The 23,979-nt window shown below is 32.8% G+C and overlaps 2 protein-coding genes across 2 annotated transcripts; both read right to left on the bottom strand.

The window, feature by feature from the left end:
• Positions 1 to 1,756: 1,756 nt before the first annotated feature.
• On the bottom strand, positions 1,757 to 7,701 carry TRIADDRAFT_61623 (uncharacterized protein; the record flags this gene model as incomplete). The annotated part of the gene is made up of 6 exons (XM_002117561.1): positions 1,757 to 1,780; positions 2,340 to 2,555; positions 3,352 to 3,411; positions 3,948 to 4,169; positions 4,843 to 5,067; positions 7,489 to 7,701. 6 exons carry the CDS (start codon positions 7,699 to 7,701, stop codon positions 1,757 to 1,759), a joined length of 960 nt encoding a protein of 319 aa, XP_002117597.1.
• A 4,328-nt stretch (positions 7,702 to 12,029) lies between these two features.
• TRIADDRAFT_61622 (uncharacterized protein) lies at positions 12,030 to 14,559 on the bottom strand (the record flags this gene model as incomplete). The annotated part of the gene is made up of 5 exons (XM_002117560.1): positions 12,030 to 12,047; positions 12,337 to 12,582; positions 13,105 to 13,323; positions 13,820 to 13,876; positions 14,335 to 14,559. The coding sequence occupies 5 exons, from the start codon at positions 14,557 to 14,559 to the stop codon at positions 12,030 to 12,032; spliced, it is 765 nt and encodes a 254-aa protein (XP_002117596.1).
• Between the last annotated feature and the right edge of the window lie 9,420 nt (positions 14,560 to 23,979).

The following is a 23,979-nucleotide window of genomic DNA, read 5'->3' as shown; positions in this document are numbered from 1 at the left end:
ATACACTTTCAAATTTAAAAATATTTTATGTCCTCCGGTATGGATTCATATCCTACTTATGTTGACAAATTCTATCTTACCACTGTAAAAATCATTTCATTGACAGAGCTGATAGTATTATTGAATCTAGATATCCTATTTGTTATGGCTTGTTTACGAATACTTTAGCTAACTATTATTTAATTATTGTTGTCTTGAAGTATGACCAAAGCTGCACCAGATCAAAATAAACCCTTCAAGCATGGCTTAAAGCAATTTGCGCATTGTACCAGTTTGATATTAACAATTTTATTAATTATTATTATTGACCAAACTCAATATTACATCGAGCACTTTAGCGCCCAAGCGGAAGATGCAGTATACAAACTTGGCAGACTATTCGCTACTTTTAAATACATGTAGGAATCGAAAATTTTAATAATCATTAGTAAATTCTTTTTAAAATTATCCTTTAACTACCAATAATGCAGTAGCTTTGAAAGTTACGTTTATTTAGTAGGGAAATATGAAGGTAGGGTTAATTTTTCAGTATCGTATTGAACAGTGAACATATCCATTGCTTCTAGTCCAGCACATTACTTAAAATTGCATAGAACGTTTGGAACTATATATGATAAAAGCCCTTATGGAACCATAAAAACTCTGAATACCTTTAGACCTATCAATTCTTGATAAATAATCTATTAATATTGATAGATAACATACTGAAGCTATGCTATAAATTGTCGACGATACAAAATTATGAGCATATACTAATCAAAATGCCTTGAATTACGTTTGTAAACTGATATCAATAAAGCTCACCAGCATCATTCAGTATTAGTATTTAGCTAATTTAAACCACAACCGATCAATTTATAATCATTGTATCGCTCATATTGAATTAATTTTGAGGATAATGAATTAATGGCACAAAATTGTTTCTAAGAGCAACATTTCAAGGATTTAATGCATTAGATGCTCATTTTAAATAGTTATTGCATTACGTCGAATATATAGGTTAATGCCTTTAGCAGATTATTAAATGTGAACTCATTAATCATATTATATGCAACTTATTTTTCTCAATAAAATATTACAGTTTAACATAGAAATATTATTACAAAGCTTCTACAAATCCATTCTGACATTACTTTGATATTTGATGATCGTGTATCTTCCTGAATATCTTTCTTTAGATAAGATTATGATTAAAGCCTTAGGTGTAGTCCTGTATCTGAGTTTAAATTTGAAAGATGATACATGCCGAAAAACTATTTTCAACTAATTGATTAAATCAATCGTTGGTTGTAGTACTGAAAAAGTGGCTTGAAGATGCTCTTATTATCATCTTGAAATATCGTCGATTATTTTAGATGGTAAACTAGAAAACACCCAGAAGGGTTAATATTTAATTTTGAGCATTTTTCAAAGCAGAGATCATAATTATGATACGTGAATAAATAACTTTTAAATGTAACTAAATGAGGTAAATGACTATAATTCATATTTGCTTCGTATTAAAATCAAGTGATTGAAAAATTTTATCCATGTTGGATGCTTGACTAAATATACCGTCTCAATTTTATAAGTATGCCCATAGAAGCTACTGTAAAGCTATAGCAAATCATGTAAGAATTCGAATGTAGACGTGAATATCCATATCAGACTTAAATACCAGATTGCACTGATAGATCGTATAATTGTAATTAATTATTCTCCTACTATAATCCTCTATGAGTACCTGCTTGATGCAGATCTTTGAACTGTAAAGACATCAATGTCGCAAGGCTTGATTAACCTAGAACATTGAAATAATTAATTTAATATGATTTATATTAAGAAAAAGCAAATAATAACTTTTGCTAGTCATCTAGTTATTACAGCTTATTTACTGGCATAGTTTCTGAGAGTAGAACGAAAGTTTTACATTAGATTTTTAGATTTGAAGTTTTTGGAACATGCGATATAAGTACTATACGATAGAAGGAGTGCGTAGATCATGTTCTTTTCTAAAGGTATTCTTTTTGTTGATAATTCAGTCATCCTTGCTTTTTGCTACTAGTGCAGTAATGAGCATAGAGCAAGAAAATTTCGATGTATAATATACAGTACATGGTAATACTGGATGATAAAAATAACATATTAACTATTTCTATTACTTCTAAAAGTTCTCCTTTTCTTAAAATATGTCACTGATCAGTATATTGCAACTCCATAATTCATCCTAATACCTTTTAAATGCTACTTAGCTGATTATTAGAACAGAATTTTGTTTTGTAAAATTTGAGCCTATTTAGACTGAATGACATACTGTAGTCATATAAATTAGCAAGGAAATAAGTCCATATTCCACTTACACTTTCGAAAGGCGCAAGATTCTTGAAACCACGAAAGGTAATAACAACCAAGGCTGAAGAAATAATGAAGCAACCAATTGATAGACCGCAGGTAACATAAGTATGCATGTAAGAAGCATTCGAACCGTCGTAGATCATTGAAAATACTGAGTAAATAAATAACTGAAGCATCGATAAGGCAGAGATTATCGTGGTAAAGCCAAAAGAGATGATAGTCTAAAATTAATGAAAAAATTTATTGTAAAAAGTTTAAGCCCACTAGGTTATCACATCGATACTTTATTATAGTAAAATTACGGTTGTATGAATTCATTCATTAATTACAATGGTTACACTTTTTTCGGCAAAACAGCTCGATAAATTATATTATAGTAAGCACCGAGGTAAAGCAGCCAAAATCATCGCTTAAAATAATTTCTCTTAAAATTATAGTAGGAATGGCGACCAACGATCAGATACTGAGTAGCTTACTTAAAAAAATTATCTCATATCAAAAATAGCTCAATCTAAAGGACGACTGTACTTTTAGAAGCTTTGACTCGATAAATCAATATAACTAATTAATGTATATCAGGGATGATTTAGGATTGCATCGATGTATTTAAAAATGTAATGTAAAAATCTTGCTTTCTAAGGTGTGTTTCAAAACTGGCTATTTCTACACGATACCAGTATTTATAAAATAGATAGTAATTTGTTGGAATGGAATGCGATACTGAAATGCACAGTGCTATAATAGAATGAATAAACCTGGAATCGTAAAGGATTTTAGTTACTTTAAGAAACAGTGCAGTTATATGAAAGACGGCTGAATCTATTCTACTGTTTATGTGTAGTTCGATGGAAACATAAGGATTTATCGCTCTTATCAGAAATGTAGTTATAAGTATATTCTAAGTAGTGTTTTGCCATTTAGTTTCCTAAAAATTTATAGGTAAGCTCAATATGAATAAAAGATGTTAATTGTCACTTTGCTAGCAATTATAGAGCATTACACACGCATATATCATACCAAAAATTTTGGACACTTCCAATGAAGGTTAACAATTAACGAGGCCGCGCAAATTATATACTAAAATAAAGTCAACAGTCAGAATTAGAATTCATTTGAGGAAAAAATTTTTAATATTGAAAAATTCAGAGAATTAACACGCAACAATTGCATATGAAAAATAGATTGAAAGGAAGTGAAGGATTTAGAATAAAGTATTATAAACATAAAAGGAAAATAAATATATTTTGTGATTTAAACCACCGTAGCCTGCCTGTGTATCGTTAGAATGGTAAGGTCTAACTAGCTGTCTAATATTGATAATATTTATTTAAGACCTTACAATGAAACCGATATTACGGCAAATAAGTCAAACATATATTGGATAAACTTTAAAGTGAAATAATTTGCTATAACTTTCACTAAAAATAAAATTTTAACATGATTATTATTTGCTGTTGATACAAAAATTGAAGCACTATCATAGTTCATAATCAGTTTGAATACTAATCGTAACCGTCATATAAATTTAACTTTGGAGTATAGTAAATGTTGTTATTTACGAAAGTTCTTCTACTCACAGTAATTCCTAACGCGGTATTTACATTTCTTTTTACCAGCTCGTTTTCCTGTAAGTCTTGATCTTTACAATTTTTAGCCACGGAACCAATGATAATAAATATAGAGCCGATGAATAGTATGCAAATTCGCAAAATAGTAGAGGTATAGCGGAGCCATTTTGGCATTAACACTTGACTATAAGCATTGGTGGAATAGTTTATTGATTGATAACCAGGCAAAAATTCGCTATTTGTAGATGCATCATCTTGATTTATTGCCTATGCAAGCATTGAAAACAATCTTTAATCATCAACGTCCTTTACTTAAGCCATTCCAGGTTATACTACGTTATTATGTAAACGATAACATTAGCAGAGGCTGACTTTCGTAGATAGGTTACCATGGTTTAATCGTCAAACATTTACTAGCGACTATCTACGCAATAATTAAATCAGGGATATTTATGCTATTTTTCGTATATATTTTAAATAACTCTTTAAATAGTAAGTCGTCTTTGAGATTGTGAAAGTGAACATCTTTTATACCGCAACTTTTTTGATCTACTGCAAGTATTAGCGTCATTATCCTGAATTCATTAGCGATGCGAAATTTTGTATTTTGATTAAATTTCATAATATTTAATCACTAGAGTCGTCATAAAGGCAAACAGATATGTAGACCCGAAAAAACTGAGGAATAGAAATTTGAATGTATCTTCAATAAAGCAGCATAAACTTCTCGTGACTACTACTGTCATTACTGTGTGCAAAAGTTCTATAGAACATATTGAAAAAATCGTGTCATAAAACTTTTTAATTGCACGTACAGTACTGCAGCCAATTTAAAGAATTAAATCACGTAGAAATTATACTCCATTATATTCTGTAATAGATTATAATTTAATTAAGAGAAGGAATCTACAAATGGATTATTAGATTATTTTATACTTACATCATTGCCCAATTTGGGATAAATTTGATACAGAATAAAGCCCAACTGCCTTAATGCTATAAGTAAGCAAAGTCCCGATACATAAGTTTCGATAATGTAATACCAAAAAGAATACTTAAATTGGCAAATTTCTTTTCTGAAGAGGCTCAGGGCAAACAGACTGATTATACTTTGAAATAATGAAGCTGAGAACAGTATGATTACAGACAGGATGTACAGAATTTCCTAAAAAAACAAATTAATCGTTAACTTAAAATGAATTATAAAAGTCTTTCTAGATCCTTAAATTTAGTTACAATCATCCACAGGCAATATTTGTTGCTGTGAGATGTTATCCTTTTATGTTATGTTTATGTATGTAGATGGATGTTTATATTCTCGTACCCTATCTTAGCGTTAGTACATAACTTAATACAATTACTTCATTGATGATTTACTAAAGCAGTATCGACGTAGTAAAGAGAAGAAGTAGAATTCTTTACGGAGAATTTTTTTCATTCGTAGTTCAATAATATGGCATAAGCATAATATCATAGATCTTAAGGAAAGTTATTTTGGTTATGTTAATTTGAACGATAATACTAAGGTGCTTGTTCTTTGGTATCACTTAGTTATTAGCTAGTTAGTAAGTAGGATGTTTCGGAAAGGTACTGCATTTTGAATATATTTATACTTGTCATCTGAGTGATTAGTAATAAGCATGAAGGCTATAGTGAATTGCTTTTAATGTATCAGTAAATCAGTATTATATTTCATTCATAGAAGTAAACGATACTAGAATTCATTACGTTACACAAAAGAGTTCAACAATTAGATTATATAGGAGTATTTATTTATATTGTAATGTGTTTAGTTTCACTGTAGTTATTAGACAAGTTCGTAAATATAGACATTTTGTTATGCTCCGAATACAGATACCTCTACAGTCTATTTCAATTATGCTCAGATGTAGCTTGTCATATTTAGTTATTTATAGCACCTACAATCTTCGCTATTTTCTACAATCATTTACTATTATATAGCCTGCTTATGGTATATGATGTATCTAATTCTACAATACTGTTCTCTATATGTATTCTCTCTCTAAAACTATCAATACTGATGGTTTTTGCCTCAGATTTATCAGTTGCATTATTTGTAGTAGTAGTATTTCCTCACGTTACTTCACGACGACTTACACGCTGATCTAACGTAACTAACGCATTGCACCTCCATTACTATCTACAATAAAGTATTCACTTTATTAAAATCCCTTTCATATTTTCTGTGAATGGCTACTAAGTCCGCGGCGGCTGATTCTTCGAACCCTCCATCACAGATATAGTGTTGATTTCATGGACTAACACATTACGCATCAGTTTCCTTTAGAATCTATTAAAAATATCTACAGTCGCATTAGATAGGATGATTCGCTGGTGGTTTACTAAACTCGCACATTATGAAGTTTAGAAAAGAATATACTCGGGTATAGAATCACTTAATATACTGGAGACTGTTTATCGATCTATAGATTCATATTTTAATGACTCTATGATCTTATAAACTATTAAAGCATAGGATGTTTAGCTTTGTAGCTTAATTAACAAAGCTGTTGCCATTGGCCATTGGTACAGGTTTCCATCTAATTTGCTTTTTGCATCGACGTACAGTTTGAATAACTACAGTACATGGTTTATGAAATAATAATGTATCAATACTGCATTTACTCTCAAGACTAGCTTGTATTCTATCATACGGCCTTTTGGGAAAGGATTAAATCTATAAATTATAAACGCGAGCATTAACTGTTAGATTTAGTACTTAAATTGATGAAGTACTGTACGAAGCTATGATTTCTATGTAGAGCATTTTTTTTGAAAAGAATTCTATTATTATATTAGATTAAACGTCTATCATTATCTCATATAGGAGGCCATATAGAGTTGAGTAACTGCTTTAAGATTTAATAATGTAAATAATATTGTCTATCTAACCGTACAATCGTATACTGCCAGATAGTGAAATAAGTAATGATTTACTGTATAGTAAAGCACTTAAGTAAATTGAATGTCAGAGAATTTGTACACTTCATAATATTTACACGTTTATCGCACAATTTAATATTTAAGTAATCATAAGTTGATAAATAGTTCGTCTTAGTTGAAGGAAAAATAGAGAATAACCTATACATACCAAAGTACTTTTAAGATATCGGTATAGCGCTGTGTTAATAGCTCCATGGATTATATACTGTGAACGGAATGGGTAAATTTGTAAGTTTTCATAGTAGTTTTATTATCAGATTATCTCATAGAATTGTAAAAACTGCTTTATTACTACCATGATCAATTAAAAGCCGTAATGAACTACTTTAATAGATACTATAGTCAATAAGGCCGCTAGTTACTAATAATTGAATGTTATTATTAGATGATGAAAGGCAAGGAAATAATTTTTCGCTTGCGCAGTATTAATTGTTACTAAATGCAAGGTTTCCTAAGCGAATCATTCTCGTGTTCAAATTAAACATCAAGAATAAGCAATAACTTCAGGACTAATAGTAGCAGCTATATAGATGAGGTTAGGGTTGCCTTGTACTAGAGAACGATTTCATATGACAAAATGATAAGACTAACAAGAAAGAATTTTTCAAATAAAACAATTTACCAGCACTCCGATCCAGATGTTTAATTGAATTTTAGTAGTGTACAAGATACAAATATCAGAATCCTTATTCGCTGTCACATTTCCAATAATACCCAAGACGATACTTGCTATTCCAAGGATAAAGATGCTGATAATATTAACGACACGAGATGTACGTCTTATTTCTTCTCGGCTGAGTAAAGTAGCATTTCTCTCTTGTAATACTGAAGTCATTTCGCTAGAAAATAGGTGCTGAGTCGCCATAGATTACAATACTGAGAGTATTTTTCATACGCTACCAGAAATTTTCTGTTGGAAAATAGTCTTGTACTTATTACAAGAGAGATTTGAGTTTTATTGAATATCCTATGTTGGATACGAAAAAGTTAAGCTACTACTGTTTGGCGTATCTTTATTTATAGGCTTTAATAGTACGAGTTTATTCGGATTACGTAATCACAATTTAATAAGGGCTATATATATATTTTTACTAGAATTAGATAAGCTCAAGCTGTAGGTTTGGATTATGCAAATATATGCGATATTTTACTATTACAAAACTACCTTCTGCTCAGCTTGAATTCGGACATTGGCCGTAACCTTACGATGTACTAATCTAATCAGTTTGCTAATCGTTGCGGTAGATGCTCAGATCTTCGTATAGATTAGAACAAGCCTGGCATCATATTTTAGACATGAAGCTCTAGAAAGAAAAAAGCTTTTAATTACGCTCAGTATACCATCCTACAACCCTGTTTCAATTACTTTTCCATTCTAAATTTACTGGAAATCGTCAATTACCGCTATTATTATCTACTGAGTATTGACTACACAGTTTTATTATTATTCTAATCACATTATGTGCTACTAATTGAGTTGTTTTCGGTAGATGTATTTAAAAAGTAAAATCACACATTCATCTATGACTTTAAGATTATTATAGAAAAGGCAATCTGTTGAGCCTATGGATCTATGATAATTCATCTGTCTACATTATAGAGGCTATGTATAGGGTGAAAAAATTCTTTAAGGTTGAGAGAGCTTTACTGAAATAAGTTGTCAGTGTTGGTGATCGCATCTGTGATGCTTGCATAACTCTCAAATAATCTTTTAAATGGATAGAACGATTATCTCATAGTCAAATAATGTTAAGCCTAAGCGTGATACAGAATAGGTTCACTAGGTTGTATTATGATTATTAGATTTATCTTTGAAACTTTTTTAAAATGATTACTATGTACCTTTAAATATAAAAGTCACTTCCTTACCTATAATGGTAATTATGGTACTCAGCTTGTTTATAGTCCTAGACGGATTTTAAAGTGATTGCGCAATGCAATGGATTATTATTTTTATTTTGTATTCGTAGCTGTTTATGTTTACTCTTTCCAGTAAATTGACCAATCGAGCATTCAATTTGGACCTCCATTAGAGTTAGTAGATATTTAACTATAAAAATATACTGATAAAATCGCTGCATTATTCATTTGATCATGTACACTATTCGTAACTATTTATTTATTCTAAAAAAAGATTAAATTTTATCCTATTTCCAGTGTATTCAATTCTTTAATTTGATTAAAGTCGGTTTTGTTTAGGGTAAATTAGTTTTACCCTGATAAATTCAATAAATATTCGTAACTATTTATTTATTCTAAAAAAAGATTAAATTTTATCCTATTTCCAGTGTATTCAATTCTTTAATTTGATTAAAGTCGGTTTTGTTTAGGGTAAATTAGTTTTACCCTGATAAATTCAATAAATTGATGCCAGTATGAATAAGCTGTGATGGCGCTTACAGCTTTAATGTGCAGTGCTAGTTGAGATACTAGCATAGATGAAGGTAACCAGGCTTATTATCGTATTTAGCATGCATGTTTTGCTTTAGTATAACACATAAGTAAAAAAAGCACGAAAATAAAACTTACATGCTGTAGGCAATGAAAATGTAACTGCTATGATAGAACAGTAATTTCTCTCTATTAATCTCATCTATATTCTTTTGTGATAGAAATTAATTGAGTAGAAGAGCTCTTTCTAATTTTTCTATCATAATAAAGAGATATACCAAGTCCATTAGCGAAATTCGTCCTATAAAGTACTGATTCTTTATTAAGCAGAATACGCTATGTAAGGGTTTATTGGTAGACAATTTATCTTTAATGCTTACATGAACGGAATCATTGGATTTATACTATTTACTTATATATAGACATATTTTAAAGTAATATTAAACCTAGCAGCCAAAGATTGCGATAGATAAATTAGATTAGCATTACTATCAGTTATAAATAGACATTAAAGATAGACCATTTCTAAGTTTATAAGCACAAGGAATACAGTAAATTGTTATATAAGCTTATAGAGAAACTGCAGCAATATTATACATGAACAATTTTTAAAAAAGAAGCGCACTATTTTATAATATTAGACTATGCTAACAACATTAGTGGTGTCTTGAGTGATCCGATCTACTTTAATTCTGTCAAATATTATGGCGGTTATCATTTTATTCTACTTTTGGTAATTACACACCTAGGCCATTATAACGAATAAAATTGTAAGTTCCTGTGCTTTAAGAATTAGTCACTAAGATGACTTTACAAATACTTTTAAAAATTGGTATGAAACATATTTATATGTAACCCATTACTTCCACCTGGATGGGCCTAATTGGAGAAAGTATTATAAGGTGCAATTTGTGGCGGTCCTTCGTTTATCTAAAATATTTCCAGGGTTAGTGTTAATGATGCTATATGATGTATTAAGGATCAGAGGATAATTACGATCATCAAGAATTGCTAACACTTTTACTACTTGCGAATCCCTAAACTTCTATATTGTGTAATTTTAATATAATTTAAACAGGGTAGCCTATAGATAGATTGTATCTTAAGGGTAATGTACGGTATATCTTTCTTAGCAATCGTTTAGAAATTTTGATGCTTTTATTGATTGCGTGTATTATGCAACGATGACTAAATATTACTTTAAATTTAAGATCAATATGGTTTGAACGGTTGGATTCAACGAAACGAAATTTTATGCTCGTTATCATTCATTTGAACTATTATACTGTAGCATCTTAAAGTATATTCAGAGTATGACAAATTTATATCTTATATTACATTCTTCTATACTTACAACCAGCGTCAGATTCTTAAACTTATGCACGTAAATTAGAACCATAGCTATGGATAAAACAAAGCAGCTACCGGATAGAATATAGGTGGTATAGACATACCAAGATTGATCCAGCGAGCGTAGAGCAGGATCGAGCTTTGTTGAGGCTAAAATAGCGCTAAAAAGCACTATTGATAAGGCGGAAATTATATTTAGAAAGCCAAACGACAAGACAGTCTGAAATTCGATAAAGGAAATAGCTCGTTACTTTGAAAATTAAATCTAATTGAAACTATTTCTTCTTATACAACTAGTAAGTTAATTACAATAAAACACTACGTTATTGTAGCCTTATTAACTGATTGTCTGCGTACGTATACTAGCATAAGGTATGGAATAGTTACCGAAATTCTACAAATGAAATTAGGGTGTAAATCTATAACTGCCTCTTATGCTGCTTTGATACGATTTAATCCTATATTATAGCCTCAATATCAATATGTCTTTCAAGTACTTTTGATAATAGTCCTTTCTTATTAGTATCTAACACGATAAAGTGGCTGTTCTATTTTGCAATGTAAACATGTATTAATAACTGCTCATGGCTGAGTTACTTTAATGTAATATAGATACTAGGATGCAATGCCTATTGATAATTATAATGATAATGTTTCTTTTACTCATTAAGAAATACTACAAGATGGCTCTTCTTGAAAGATCAATGCTTTTGTTTATAGACTCTAATACTGCCTTAACTATCATTAACTTAAATGCTAACTTAAATGATAGATGCTTATTAAATGTGTATATGTTATTTCAATCTTTATCCTAAGAAAAAAGTTAATTGAATTGGCTATTCTATTGACACCTATGCATAGCAATATATCGCCATAAATTGCTTTAGTATTGTACTTATCTAGGAAGCGTACATGTAAAGATAATCTAGCTATCAATTTTCTCTTAATGTATTGCAATAGCTTTGTGTAGATTGAGTTATCATCCATTCGAACAAGTTTTTTACTAGTAATTATATATCTGTGATATTACTAATGAGCTGGGAAGGCAGTTCTTTTTTACGTACTTTTATATTTCAGAAATAGTATATTTTAAAATCTTAAAATTGATCAAATCTATTCTATTTAATCTAATTCTACTCAAGAATCGAAAGTAAAGATTCTGTTAATGATTTACAGAGAAGTAACATTATATCTCATTAACGCTAACACATAATGACATGGGCATTCTAGATATAAGTAAAAGATATTAATCAACCATATTTTACATGCCGAATGATTTACTCCATACCAAGAGATTATGGCTTCCTCGACGTAGGCTTGCAAGCAATGAAATTGCACTAATTGCGAACTAAAGTAAATGAAGAATAACGCATTCAAAATTGTACAGAGTTCAAATTTGAAGTTTTAAAGTATTTAATGGGCTTAGCAAAATAAGAATATCTACAAAAAAACATTTAAACAAAGAATAATAAAGGATTAGTGATCCGAAATTGACGCCTATACCGCCAGCATGAGTACATTAAATCAAAATTTATACAAAGCCCCCAAAAAGACATAATGCTGCATAAATCGATAGACTAATGATATAATCATTTCTAAAGGAGAATGATTGCTAGAGCTTGATGCCGATTCCGCCAATGTTATCGGTATGTAAAATTTCGGTTAAAATTGACAAAATTATTGCGAGGGCTAGTTATTAATCTCCAGCTAATAAAAGCTCTTAACTTACGATACACCCTAACCAAGAGTTGACTTTTACTTTTACAATGCAAATTGGACGGAATTGTGGAGATTTTTCAATGTAACTTTGGATCACTATCAGGGCAATGCCAATACTGAGAATAGTTACACCAATAGCGATTGATATATAGTGTAGCCGTTTCGGCGGTGATAACCGATAATCAGTATTGATTGGTTGCCTTTGCAACTGATGGTTTGGTATTGCTTCGTCGTTTTTGAATGTATGATAAATAGTCTATACGATAAAAAGGAAGTTTAAAATATCAATATTATAACCTACTTGTAATTGAATTAGGGTAATATTGCTAAGGATTTGATTTGAAAGGATACTTTAATTTTTATATATTTCATCTATTTTCCACTATTAAAAATTAAGCTTTGAGCGGAATTATTACTAAATTAATTTTTTTGTTATTTGATATAAAATTGTAAATCACTGAAGAGATATTGTAATTGGATGTCATAACTAGCGTATCTCATTGAATTATCATAATTATTCAGTTCTAAGTGAGTAATGAATAATTTGTGGCGCATTGTTAATTTCTAATATGTTCTGTCTTTGAGTACAGTTTATGATATATATTTACTACTACTATGCATTACAGCTATATTAAATACAACCCAGGCACAGTACTGTATGCAAGAATTCTTTGTATGAAAATGATCGATTTTAATTTTAGTTCTATTCTATCTCGTAATTCATAGAGTAACAAAGACATCTATGGAATAATGAATTGCTAGTTTTTCGTGTACTTACATGTTGGGCCATTTCACGGTATAACACTCTCAAAATGAAAACCAGTTGGATTAGTGTGACAAGCAAGTAAAATACTGCTAATGCAGTCACAAATTTACCATACCAAAATATGGTATTACGATAAAACCTCTGAATGATTGATTCGCTTACTAGATTGATGATGGCCTGAATAACTGTTGCCGAAATCGTGATGATCATAGACATAATATAAATAATTTCCTAAAATAAGAAAGCTATCGTGATAAGTAAATATGAAGTAAGAAATGGAAAATCTTAATAAAGTCTGAGTTGCTTCAAGTACAGTATCGCAATTATTGTTAGAGCGAGATATACTATATCGCTTATTAGTATTTCTATGATATCTGTACGGAATAGCTATTATAAGGATGTTGTTTTTTACAAAGATTTTATACTAATGATATGCGATCAGGTTTATTAGAAATACAATAAAAATGAGAAGAATATCCATATGTATAAAAAAATATGGAATGAATAAGCACCGTAATTTAATCAAGAATGGCAACAATTAATAACGTTGTATTGTTTCCTCGTCAATCAATTATATTTGCTTAAATGATATTCCGTACTATAGTGAAATAAAATTGACCACTGGAGAATTAGCTTAAATTCAGCATATTATATTGTCATATTATTGCAAAAGTAGAAAAAATACGTGCAGTTATTAGTAAGATGTTATATTGGATAATTTACTAACCAATGCCGGCTTAAGATACACATACAGTAAGACAAAGATAATTCCATGGATCAAATACTAAAAAATGAAGAGATAGAAGCAGTAATAAAATTGAGTTTCGTTACTTATAAATTAAGTATGAGCTCACTTGAGGATAAGCGTAAGATTTAGGTTTTTATACATAATACAGGCTTTATCAAGGTAAGAAATTTTTAATTCTAATATCCAGAATTTTTGGCGCATCCACTCTTAATTCTAGCGTTAATAATGTATACTTTACTATTTAGTTAATTATAATTGAGTTAGATATGTCCACGATGATAAAAGGATTAAATTACGAATTGTAGATAACAAACATATTGTTCATATCTGATTCTTTCTGTATTATGCGTATCAAGAAAAGTAATACTTTTCACATTAGTAGCAAGGATAAGTATGGAGCGGTAAATGATTAACTGCGCATCGAGCGTTTCACTAGACAGTAATTTTCGATGTGATCAATACTCATTTTCGATAAGATGGAGCTTACAACTTACCAATGCTCCGATCCAGAGATTAGTACCAATTTGGATAGCGATATCGGACGCCCCATAGTAAATTGAAAATCCAATAGCTCCAAAAATAATACTTGTAATGCCCAAGATAAAATCAGTTATAATGCTGATAACTAGAGTTTTGCTATGGATATCCGTCCTATCGAATAGCTTATTAGTCTCCCCACTTATAGAAATATATTCTTGATTGGCGTGATTCGTTGCCATTGCCAGTACTAGTGAACGATTTTGATTACTTTCTGAAGGTTAGAAAAGTGGATTTGGCTATAACTACGATGATGCACGTCGCTGGATATGCCGAACTTTCTTTAACGGCGAATTTAGCTACTTTGAGTAAATCAGTTCTGGCAATGGATGTTCAACAGTTGCTATATTTGCATCAGGCAATGTATCGGATGCTGAAAATTATACCCGCGTGCTTTTTTGAGAAAATGTATCTGCCTGATAAGCTTGTAAGCTGGGCATCTTATACAATTGATAAATGACATTGTGCATTCGACAAAGGAAACTTTTTGACTGTTCATCAAAAGTACACGCAGTTAATAAAATGTTAGAGAATGGAAATAAATTAAAGCATATTTTACTTGGCCTGCCTTTATCAATTACTGTCAAATAGAAGAATATGCTGATAGTAAAAGATGAATAATAAGCTTTATCTCATACTGATATATTGTGCTAGATCAATATTTAATCAAGGAATGTTTATTCCGTCTTCACTATAGAGCGTATAAAACCTCAGCATGAACGTCGCTAATTGGATTTTTAAACAATGTTACTGATATTGCAGGGTTAATGTCATTGCTATTGGCATTTTTGACTAATGGCAACAGCAGTCTAGTAATCTTACAGTTATTTATAGCGAACATTTGCTCAGTGGTGTTTCAAATTCTCTTATAATTACGGAATTCGAAAGCAATTTGCTTTATCAGGGATAATTATTATTTCATGACTTCATCTTTTGGAATAAAAGAGGCATATTTTTCGCGATGTTACCCATAGTTGCGATGGCATCGCTAGTTTCAAAATAGCTTTGCCGTTCTATTTAAAGCTATCGCAATAGCTAGTTGTTTTGACTGATTTATTTATACAGCAAAAATCTTGATTTGCCTTTCATTTATGGTTGATGGACCCTTACTTCTATACATGTATAGACTAGCTTATGCGGACCTCTTTAAATATTGTAATAAAGAAGATTTTATCTTAACTTTGTAGTCTTGACTTTATTGTGATTTAGTAAACTTATACAGAATAAGATATAGTCTGCCGCATTACATTGGGTCAACTGCCATAGGAAAATTTTTACCTAAACTATTGAGACGTTTTAATGTATCGAAATGATATCTTAAATTTAAATTGATTACCGTGCAATCAGCAATATCAACTGTAAATATATGATATGAATATTGGAAATGCAATCAATTTATACTTGATCAATATGAAAGATTGAGAGCCATAGAATCACTTTGATAAGTATATTTTAGATATAAAAAATTAGATTTTACCTTCTGGATGTGAGTAATACGTCTGCCGGAGACGCTCAGAGCTGCAAAAATTAGCCTTTGATTGGTAAATAAATTACTTTATTATTGTATTCATGATGAAATTTGTTAAAGCTTATTGTTAAAACAGAATAGCTATTGCGTTTTCGTGGGAAACTTTCAATAGCATTACAAGTTGTATTATAGTCAATGTTGAAAATTAGATCATTGATTTATAAATAGTTAAAAGTCTTCAATCATGCGAAACTGACTAGAATAGCATCTGAAGGGAAATTGTATGAATAAAATAAATTAACACCTGATTTCTAGCCGTACTTCTATCACTAGTTGCATTGATTGACTTAAGGGCTATCGCCTAGAGTAAACCTTTCTGAAATCCCTAGATCTTTGGATGTTGTGTTAGCACAACTAGTCCTACAAGCCGTCGCACTACTGAATTACATATCTACGGTGGTAGTATTAAAAATTGCTTTTCAAAAGCATCGTATAATACAGTACATTCGCGCACAATCTTGCTTCGTAGTCCTCCTAAAAGACTCCATGATACCGTAGTTTTTGTGTATGTTTTAAAGTCTAAGAAAGATAGCTTATAGGTTAGCGACTTATTAATCCTAATACATTGTTATTTTCCTTGAATTTTAACTATAGCCGATACGGCTAAACTGTATACAATGTTGAAATTTTATAATTCAATTTAAGTGATTGGACTTACATGATGGTGAAAGGTTATCAATTATGGCTTTACCGGGAAAAATTAGTTTTTATAATTAGCTAAAGAATCTTACGTGGATGGGTTAGTATAGTAGAGTGATAGTATCATTGCTGATTATTATTCACGAATAATGACATTGCCTTATGGACATAAATTGGTGAATAATAGTTGTGCTGTTATCAAAGATAAAATTCAAGCACTATTGGAATAGCGAACGGTAGTCAGTTTCAGTACAACTAGTAAGATATATGATATCTGTACTGCTGGAATAGATTTATGAACTTGAGGCCAAAATTCAAAAAGACGTTACGAATATTCTAGAAGAAGACTGTCGCAAGGAGCCGTAAGCGAAGTGATACACTGGCACAATTTGAAATGCGTGATTATCCAGATGAAGTAATGATCATTCACTTTTCCTCCATTTTGCAATTAGCCATCATTTCTACTAATGTTGATATTAGCATATTAAATTGGAATTCATTATAGATAGTTGTAGACTTATTCATTACTTTGATCAGCTAAACTATACAATAATGGAACGTAATATTGATTACCATATGTAGAGCTATGATTCGCTTTTCGTTACAGTGAATGTATTCGATTGCCGCTGATTAATTGCAATGATATCAAGTAATTATGACAGTAGTCATTTAAAGCATCAATCAATCTCCGTCATGAGAGAAGTTTAAGAGCATTTTATCTGCTATCGGGATTGAGCTTAATTATTGGTACTGAGCATGGCGATGATGCAACGCTTATGACATATTTTCATGGCACTACGGTTTCTATCTTAATTATCGTAGCTATAATTATACCCCAAGGGTTAGCTTTTATAATAATCGACTGAGTAATTGCAAACTACAAGGTACAATACTTAGTTAGAAAATAGTAACCTATAAAGTATGCATAAAGAACTCCATAATTGAATTATTTTTAATTTAATTTGCTTTCCAATGATAACTACAACTATTAAATACTGCATTCAAAGTTATAGGTTGCAGTTTATAACCAGCTTTTAGCAGTCAATTAATCGTCGAAAGCTTAGCTTATTTTTTTTTGACACCAACAGTAAAGGTAATATTTATGTCACTGGCTGGCAGTAACGTCTTTTATCGTACTTTATGATATGACAGTGTATACGAGTATATATGAATATATACTTTAGTTTTGCAACCTGGTTAGCTATAAGTACGTTCGGGAGAGAACGAACGGTTCAAATATGAAAGTCGTAGTTTACCAAGACGAAATATCGATATTACGGAGAAATCACTTTGAATACAAGCTTTGTAGAGATTCATAGCATCATAAGTACACTATTAATTAATAAAAAAAAATGGAATACGACAGTACATTATGCGGTTTGCAGTAAGTTGTAAGATGAACTTTATCATTTTTATGTAAAAACAAATATACAGCACGATTGGTAGTTGCACAGGGCGTATGTCTGGATACAAGTGGATAGTTGTGTGCCAACAAAGTGTTCCAAAGTTCACGAACAGTTACTATAAGAAAGAATGATGTAGGTTTACAGTTTCTTGGATGCACAGCGCGTATGTTTGGATACAAGTGGATACTTGTGTGCCAATAAAGTGTTCCAAAGTTCACGAACAGTTACTATAAGAAAGAATGATGTAGGTTTATAGTTTCTTGGAGTTAAGAAAAATAATAATACGAAGTTGTAGGAATTGTCGGTTATGTCAAGATTAGATGCTACTGCTGACATTGCTACATTAGTCTAGAAGGATGCTCGCAAAGCTTGAATACGATAAATATGAGAATAGTACCAGTTTAGAATTGATTCATTTCTCTTCCTATTTATTCTTCTATCTTGTACAAGTTCAACCCTGCTGTCAATATCTTGGATGAATTATGACTGCATGTACTGTATCGGCTGGTGTAAAACTGGTATGTCTGTCAGGTTCAATTTTTGTTCAATAGGTTAGTTGATGGTTTACCGGCTCTGTGTGAGATGTTTATTCTTAAAATAGAGGATCTTGTACACGTTGCAGTGCGATTGTTTGCATAGCATGAACTGGGAAATTTTCATCCAACTCTCTAGGAATTGGTCTATTAACTAGCTCGGCTAGGAATTTTGATAGTATTACTTCTTTTTTAGATAATTTTTTGTCCCGTTCACCTTCGTTGAAAAAGGATCAATTCTATAGTGTTGTTAGTGGGTATCCGTTCTCAGTATTGACCGGATCGAACAGGTTGTAACTCAAATGTTGTTGATCCTTTTGAACCTGCATTCTATGTCTACTTAGGTAGATGTCGTTAGGTCTTGATAAAATCAAGACCTAATCTCTAATCTGCAGACTGCTAGAGAGCTAAAAGTTGGCGTGAACTCTTGAAAATAGCAGGACGTACGGATGCGCGCGTCTGTGAACTCTGGAGCCTGGACCATAGTACACAAAGTGCAGCCATTGTAAAATTGGAAAAGGTAATGACTCAAGCAAACCGGGGAGGGCATTGCTGTTCAAAATGCCTAACAATCAACATTACCGGAAATTCAAGGCTTGTATTTCCAGTACTCTTCCGCAAATAGTATGTGGATAAACTGCTGGCATTAGCAACACCGGTCGATGGATAAACAATTGTACACAGTACAGTACTGTGCGTATTCCATGTTGTGAATTCAAGGCGTCTTGTGCCTAACCTTTGGCGACTACGACGACTTGTACACTATGCGTAGTTTGCATTACCCCATTTTTTTTATGACTTGATACCCCAATGAATGAATTTTCCTTACTTTTGGTGAATAAACGAATGAATCGTTCGTTATTTTTAGCGTGGTTGGGGTTTTGCATGATAGGCATCCTTCCCTTGATGAACGAGTTCACAGTTCATTGACCTGTGTACTAGCATGGACTGGAGGTCGGAGGTGATTAGTCACTATTGAGAATGAATTGATTGTATTCTGCTAGGCGTTATTGCTTTTTCTAGTATTGCATCAAGATTAGTATGAATCTCCGACATGGATTAGTCACTATTAAAAATGAATTGATTGTATTCTGCTGGGCGTTATTGCTTTTCTAATACTGCATCAAGATTGAGATGCAACTCCGACATTGATTAGTCGCTATTGAGAATGAATTGATTGTATTCTGCTAGGCGTTATTGCTTTTCCAATATCGCATCAAGATTAGTATGAATCTCCGACATGGATTAGTCACTATTGAAAATGAATTGATTGTATTCTGCTGGGCGTTATTGCTTTTCTAATACTGCATCAAGATTGAGATGCAACTCCGATATTGATTAGTCGCTATTGAAAATGAATTGATTGTATTCTGCTAGGCGTTATTGCTTTTTCTAGTATTGCATCAAGATTAGTATGAATCTCCAACATTGATTAGTCACTATTGAAAATGAATTGATTGTATTCTGCTAGGCGTTATTGCTTTTTCTAGTATTGCATCAAGATTAGTATGAATCTCCAACATTGATTAGTCACTATTGAAAATGAATTGATTGTATTCTGCTGGGCGTTATTGCTTTTCTAATACTGCATCAAGATTGAGATGCAACTCCGACATTGATTAGTCGCTATTGAGAATGAATTGATTGTAATACTGCATCAAGATTGAGATGCAACTCCGACATTGATTAGTCACTATTGAAAATGAATTGATTGTATTCTGCTAGGCGTTATTGCTTTTCTAATACTGCATCAAGATTAGTATGAATCTCCGACGTTGATTAGCCACTATTGAGAATGAATTGATTGTATTCTGTTGGGCGTTATTGCTTTTCCAATATTGCATCAAGATTGAGAAGCAATTCCGACATTGATTTGGAAATTCAATGGAGTAGAACTGGGCGTGGCAGGACGGCAGCGTTTCCCCTAGTGTCTTTTCTGCACACACCCGGATGGTGTGGTGTGCCAGCTAGTGTATTGTAACCCTAGTCTTTAACCACGGTTACGGTGTGACTTGTACACAGTATTGTACAGTATGCTGATTGAAGCGACCATTCCTGCAGCAGTGACTGTTGGTTTGTGTTGGAATTACAAAGAGAGAACAGAATCCTGTCGTTCAAATAAGCAGAAACATCAACAGTTTATTGCTCAAGCTTGTTATGATCTGCTGATGTCGAATTGGAGCCAAATTGAATGTCCATGCCTTGAAAATGGAGTAGAAGTAATCAAAGCTTGCACTGCAATGGAAGCCAAACAAACGAGTCCAGTACAGTGTACAGAGAGCACGCCACGCCCCTGCAATCGTGGCCCACTGATTACAGTACATGGACGTACAGTACTTTGCACTGTCCACGTGGCTTCAGCAAAAGTAGTGAACTGCAATTTCTGCGGTCTAAAAACACTACTTAGTCGATCAGCACTGTACACTGTACAGTGACACATACAGTACGGTTGTGTACAGTGGACGGTACTCTTCTATTGTACTGTACTACACTGGACCGGACGGTTCCGTACCGCACGGTTCCATACCGTTCCGATCCGTACCGCACCGTACTGGTGCACACGACCACCAACCAGTCCCGACAGGACAGCCTATCGCAGACCGTCTGGTATTAGTATATACTGGCCGTCATGATTGAGTACAAATCATAGTTGTGATTTCGGCTCATCGAGCAACAGTGGTTAAGCAATCTTCCTCCCAATCGGTTCATCATGTCTTCAGTTAGTCGTTGCCTTCTTCAATCTTGGAAATGTTTCCCTTCCAGGGTAAGAAATGATGTTGATTATGATGGAGAATCGAGGATGATACAGATAGAGAGAGTCTTTTTCTTTACAAAGTCTGCAAGCGTTGATTTGAATGATTACAACATGACCTAATTGCCATTTGATGTCATTTCTCTTCTTGCACATGTTCCATTTCAAATCAATGGCTGCGCCGCGCTCCACTGGCTATCCTTCTTAGTCTATGCCTCTTTTAGCCAGTATTCGCTGGATGTCTTCTCTCCATGAAATCAATGTAAGTCTCATTGCTTCATCTTGTTACTTGGATACGATGATAGGTCTTGGTAGTGATTGCGCTTTTCATTCTTTTCTTACTATCGGATGACAATCTCTTGTACTGTACAGTATGTCATTTTTTTTTTACAAATGACTTTCGCTACCGCTGTTAAAGGATAGCCTGTGCCATGTTCATCGATTGTATTTTGACCTACTTTCAAGCACTATTCTACACTAGGGCAAGTTGTTGTTCCTACCCGTGTCCCATGGACAATCTAAATAGGTTAGAGTGAGGATGCTTTTCTCACTTGGGATAATGCCATCAATTCAATCTCAGTTTGTCAAACTATCCTATCCAATTCGAGGTACACTCCCATCATGATGGACACTCTCTTAATAACAGTATACTTTGCGCATTAAACTACAATATTGATGCAGTAGATTAATCAACCGTTGGAAATAATAGTAATGTATTGTCGCAGGCTTCCATTTCATTTGGCCCAATGAAAGAGTGCTTTGGGCGTACTGTTTCCGCCAACGATGGAGTAGGTTTTGCGATACATTCGTCCTAGGATGAGACTGTCAAAGTAAAAGGTACTTTTCATCCATTCTAGTGCACTGCAAGATACCCCTTTTCTAGCAAATCTACCCAACTTGATCCTTTTTTGCTACAACGAATGCTACACTGTAAACTTAAGTCAATAAATTATCTTCTGCCAGTTGTACGGTAACCGTATTGTTTGCAAATTGCCTTTAGGGCATGACCATAGTTTTTCAACATGAGAATTCAATCCAAAAAGTTGGGCATGATTCCATTGCAGACTTGTTCAACGCATACGCTAAATTTACTTTGTCCGATGGATACGCCATCAAAAGTCAGTAGTTTTCGCCTTATGACTTTTATCCACAGTGGGTGCCGTATGCTTTTTCCTTGAAAGTACGGGCAATGATGGCTGGTGTAGGATTGTCGCAAACTGGACAACATTTTACAAGCAACGCATGATTCATTTGACAGCAAAGAAATCTTCCTATTAGGAGGGCACCTTTGAATTCGGCATTGTACAAACGCATAGACACGAATGCATAACCGTAGCGTTAAAGACGTTATTGACAGAATATTCAATACGAGTGTTGTTCTACTATGATGTGCAACTAAGGCTATCATTGACAGTGTACTTGACGATAATGTAGCCCTGAATGAAGACTTTCTGCTGAAAATTTGCTCACAACAGCAGATGAAATTCATTTTAGTCGACACAGTAGGTGATAATAATGAAGTTCAATTAATTTAGCAGGGTGATTTAGCTGCTGTAGTCCGCAATAGACACTAGAAGAATAAGTGATGAAAACACGATCACATTGCTCTCAAGGAGACATTGAGTCATGCTTTGCACTGATTTTCTGATTCCTGAAACGTAGCCCACAGTCGACTGCATAGCGCACAGTAGTGTAGCACCAAGTGCAGACGGCACGTTGTCATTTTATGGATATGCCGTCATAATTTTGCACACCTTGGCCACATGTGGTAAAGTAAATACGCACTGAATGCTACCACACGTATAAATTCGATCAATCGGTGCAGTCCAAGTTTCAATTCAATGTTGTTAACCAGTAGCGTTTTGTCCTACAACTTAATGATGAAGTAATGGATTGTGCACTGCTGGACAAAATGCTGTTGATTTTTCAGTTTCCTACCTTGCTATAGATTGATTAGGTCGATTACCCGTTGGTACAAGTTTGATATAGCGACATGCTTAGATTGATCTCCGAAACTGTAGTTAGCAATTTATGTGTCACTTGGCTCCCTTGATGGAATCCGGTAGCCATGACTTTACTACTTTATAGTCAAGTTGATTTCTCTCTTGCCTATGATGTATGGAATGAGTTTTCCAATTTTTTTAGTACTTCAGACTTTTCTTCGAGTTGGTTACAGCCCCTTATCGTCTAGTCGTGGTGTTCATTGAGTCATGTAATTTAGTACTGTCCAATGTTCAACGATTTAAAAATGTGCAACTTAAGAGTATTTGCCTTTGATAGCAATAGGCATCACTACATCACTCTATTAGTTGAGTTTGAAAGCAGCCTATTCATTTTGTAGACTGGCGATGGCCTAGACTATTTGATTCAATGGGCACCAAATCCTTCGTTAATATCGTCCTTATTCAATCGTACTAGACGATACACTGTATGAAGGATTTTCAAGAGATGAGCCACTATACGATGAAAAGGATGAGTGATCATGCTGCTTTGAACTATTGATTTAATAGTGATTCAATGGTAGAGGATGATATTGACTTTGCAATGATTGTATGGAAGATTGATTAATGCTAATGATAATAATGATGATGATTCAGTTTGCCAAGTTGAAAAAGTTGCGTCACAACGGTGAAATAACAGTAGAATGCGCCAGTATGACATCCACTACTATACTTTATATATAGCTCTACTAATGCAATGCAAAAAGGTTGCTCTCTATCCCGAGACAACCACGAGATGGCTTT

Source organism: Trichoplax adhaerens, genomic scaffold (genome assembly GCF_000150275.1).
Source record: "Trichoplax adhaerens TRIADscaffold_26 genomic scaffold, whole genome shotgun sequence".
Taxonomy (NCBI): domain Eukaryota; kingdom Metazoa; phylum Placozoa; class Uniplacotomia; order Trichoplacea; family Trichoplacidae; genus Trichoplax; species Trichoplax adhaerens.
The sequence above is the reverse complement of the archived record's forward strand: the minus strand, read 5'-3'. Positions and strand labels throughout refer to the sequence as shown.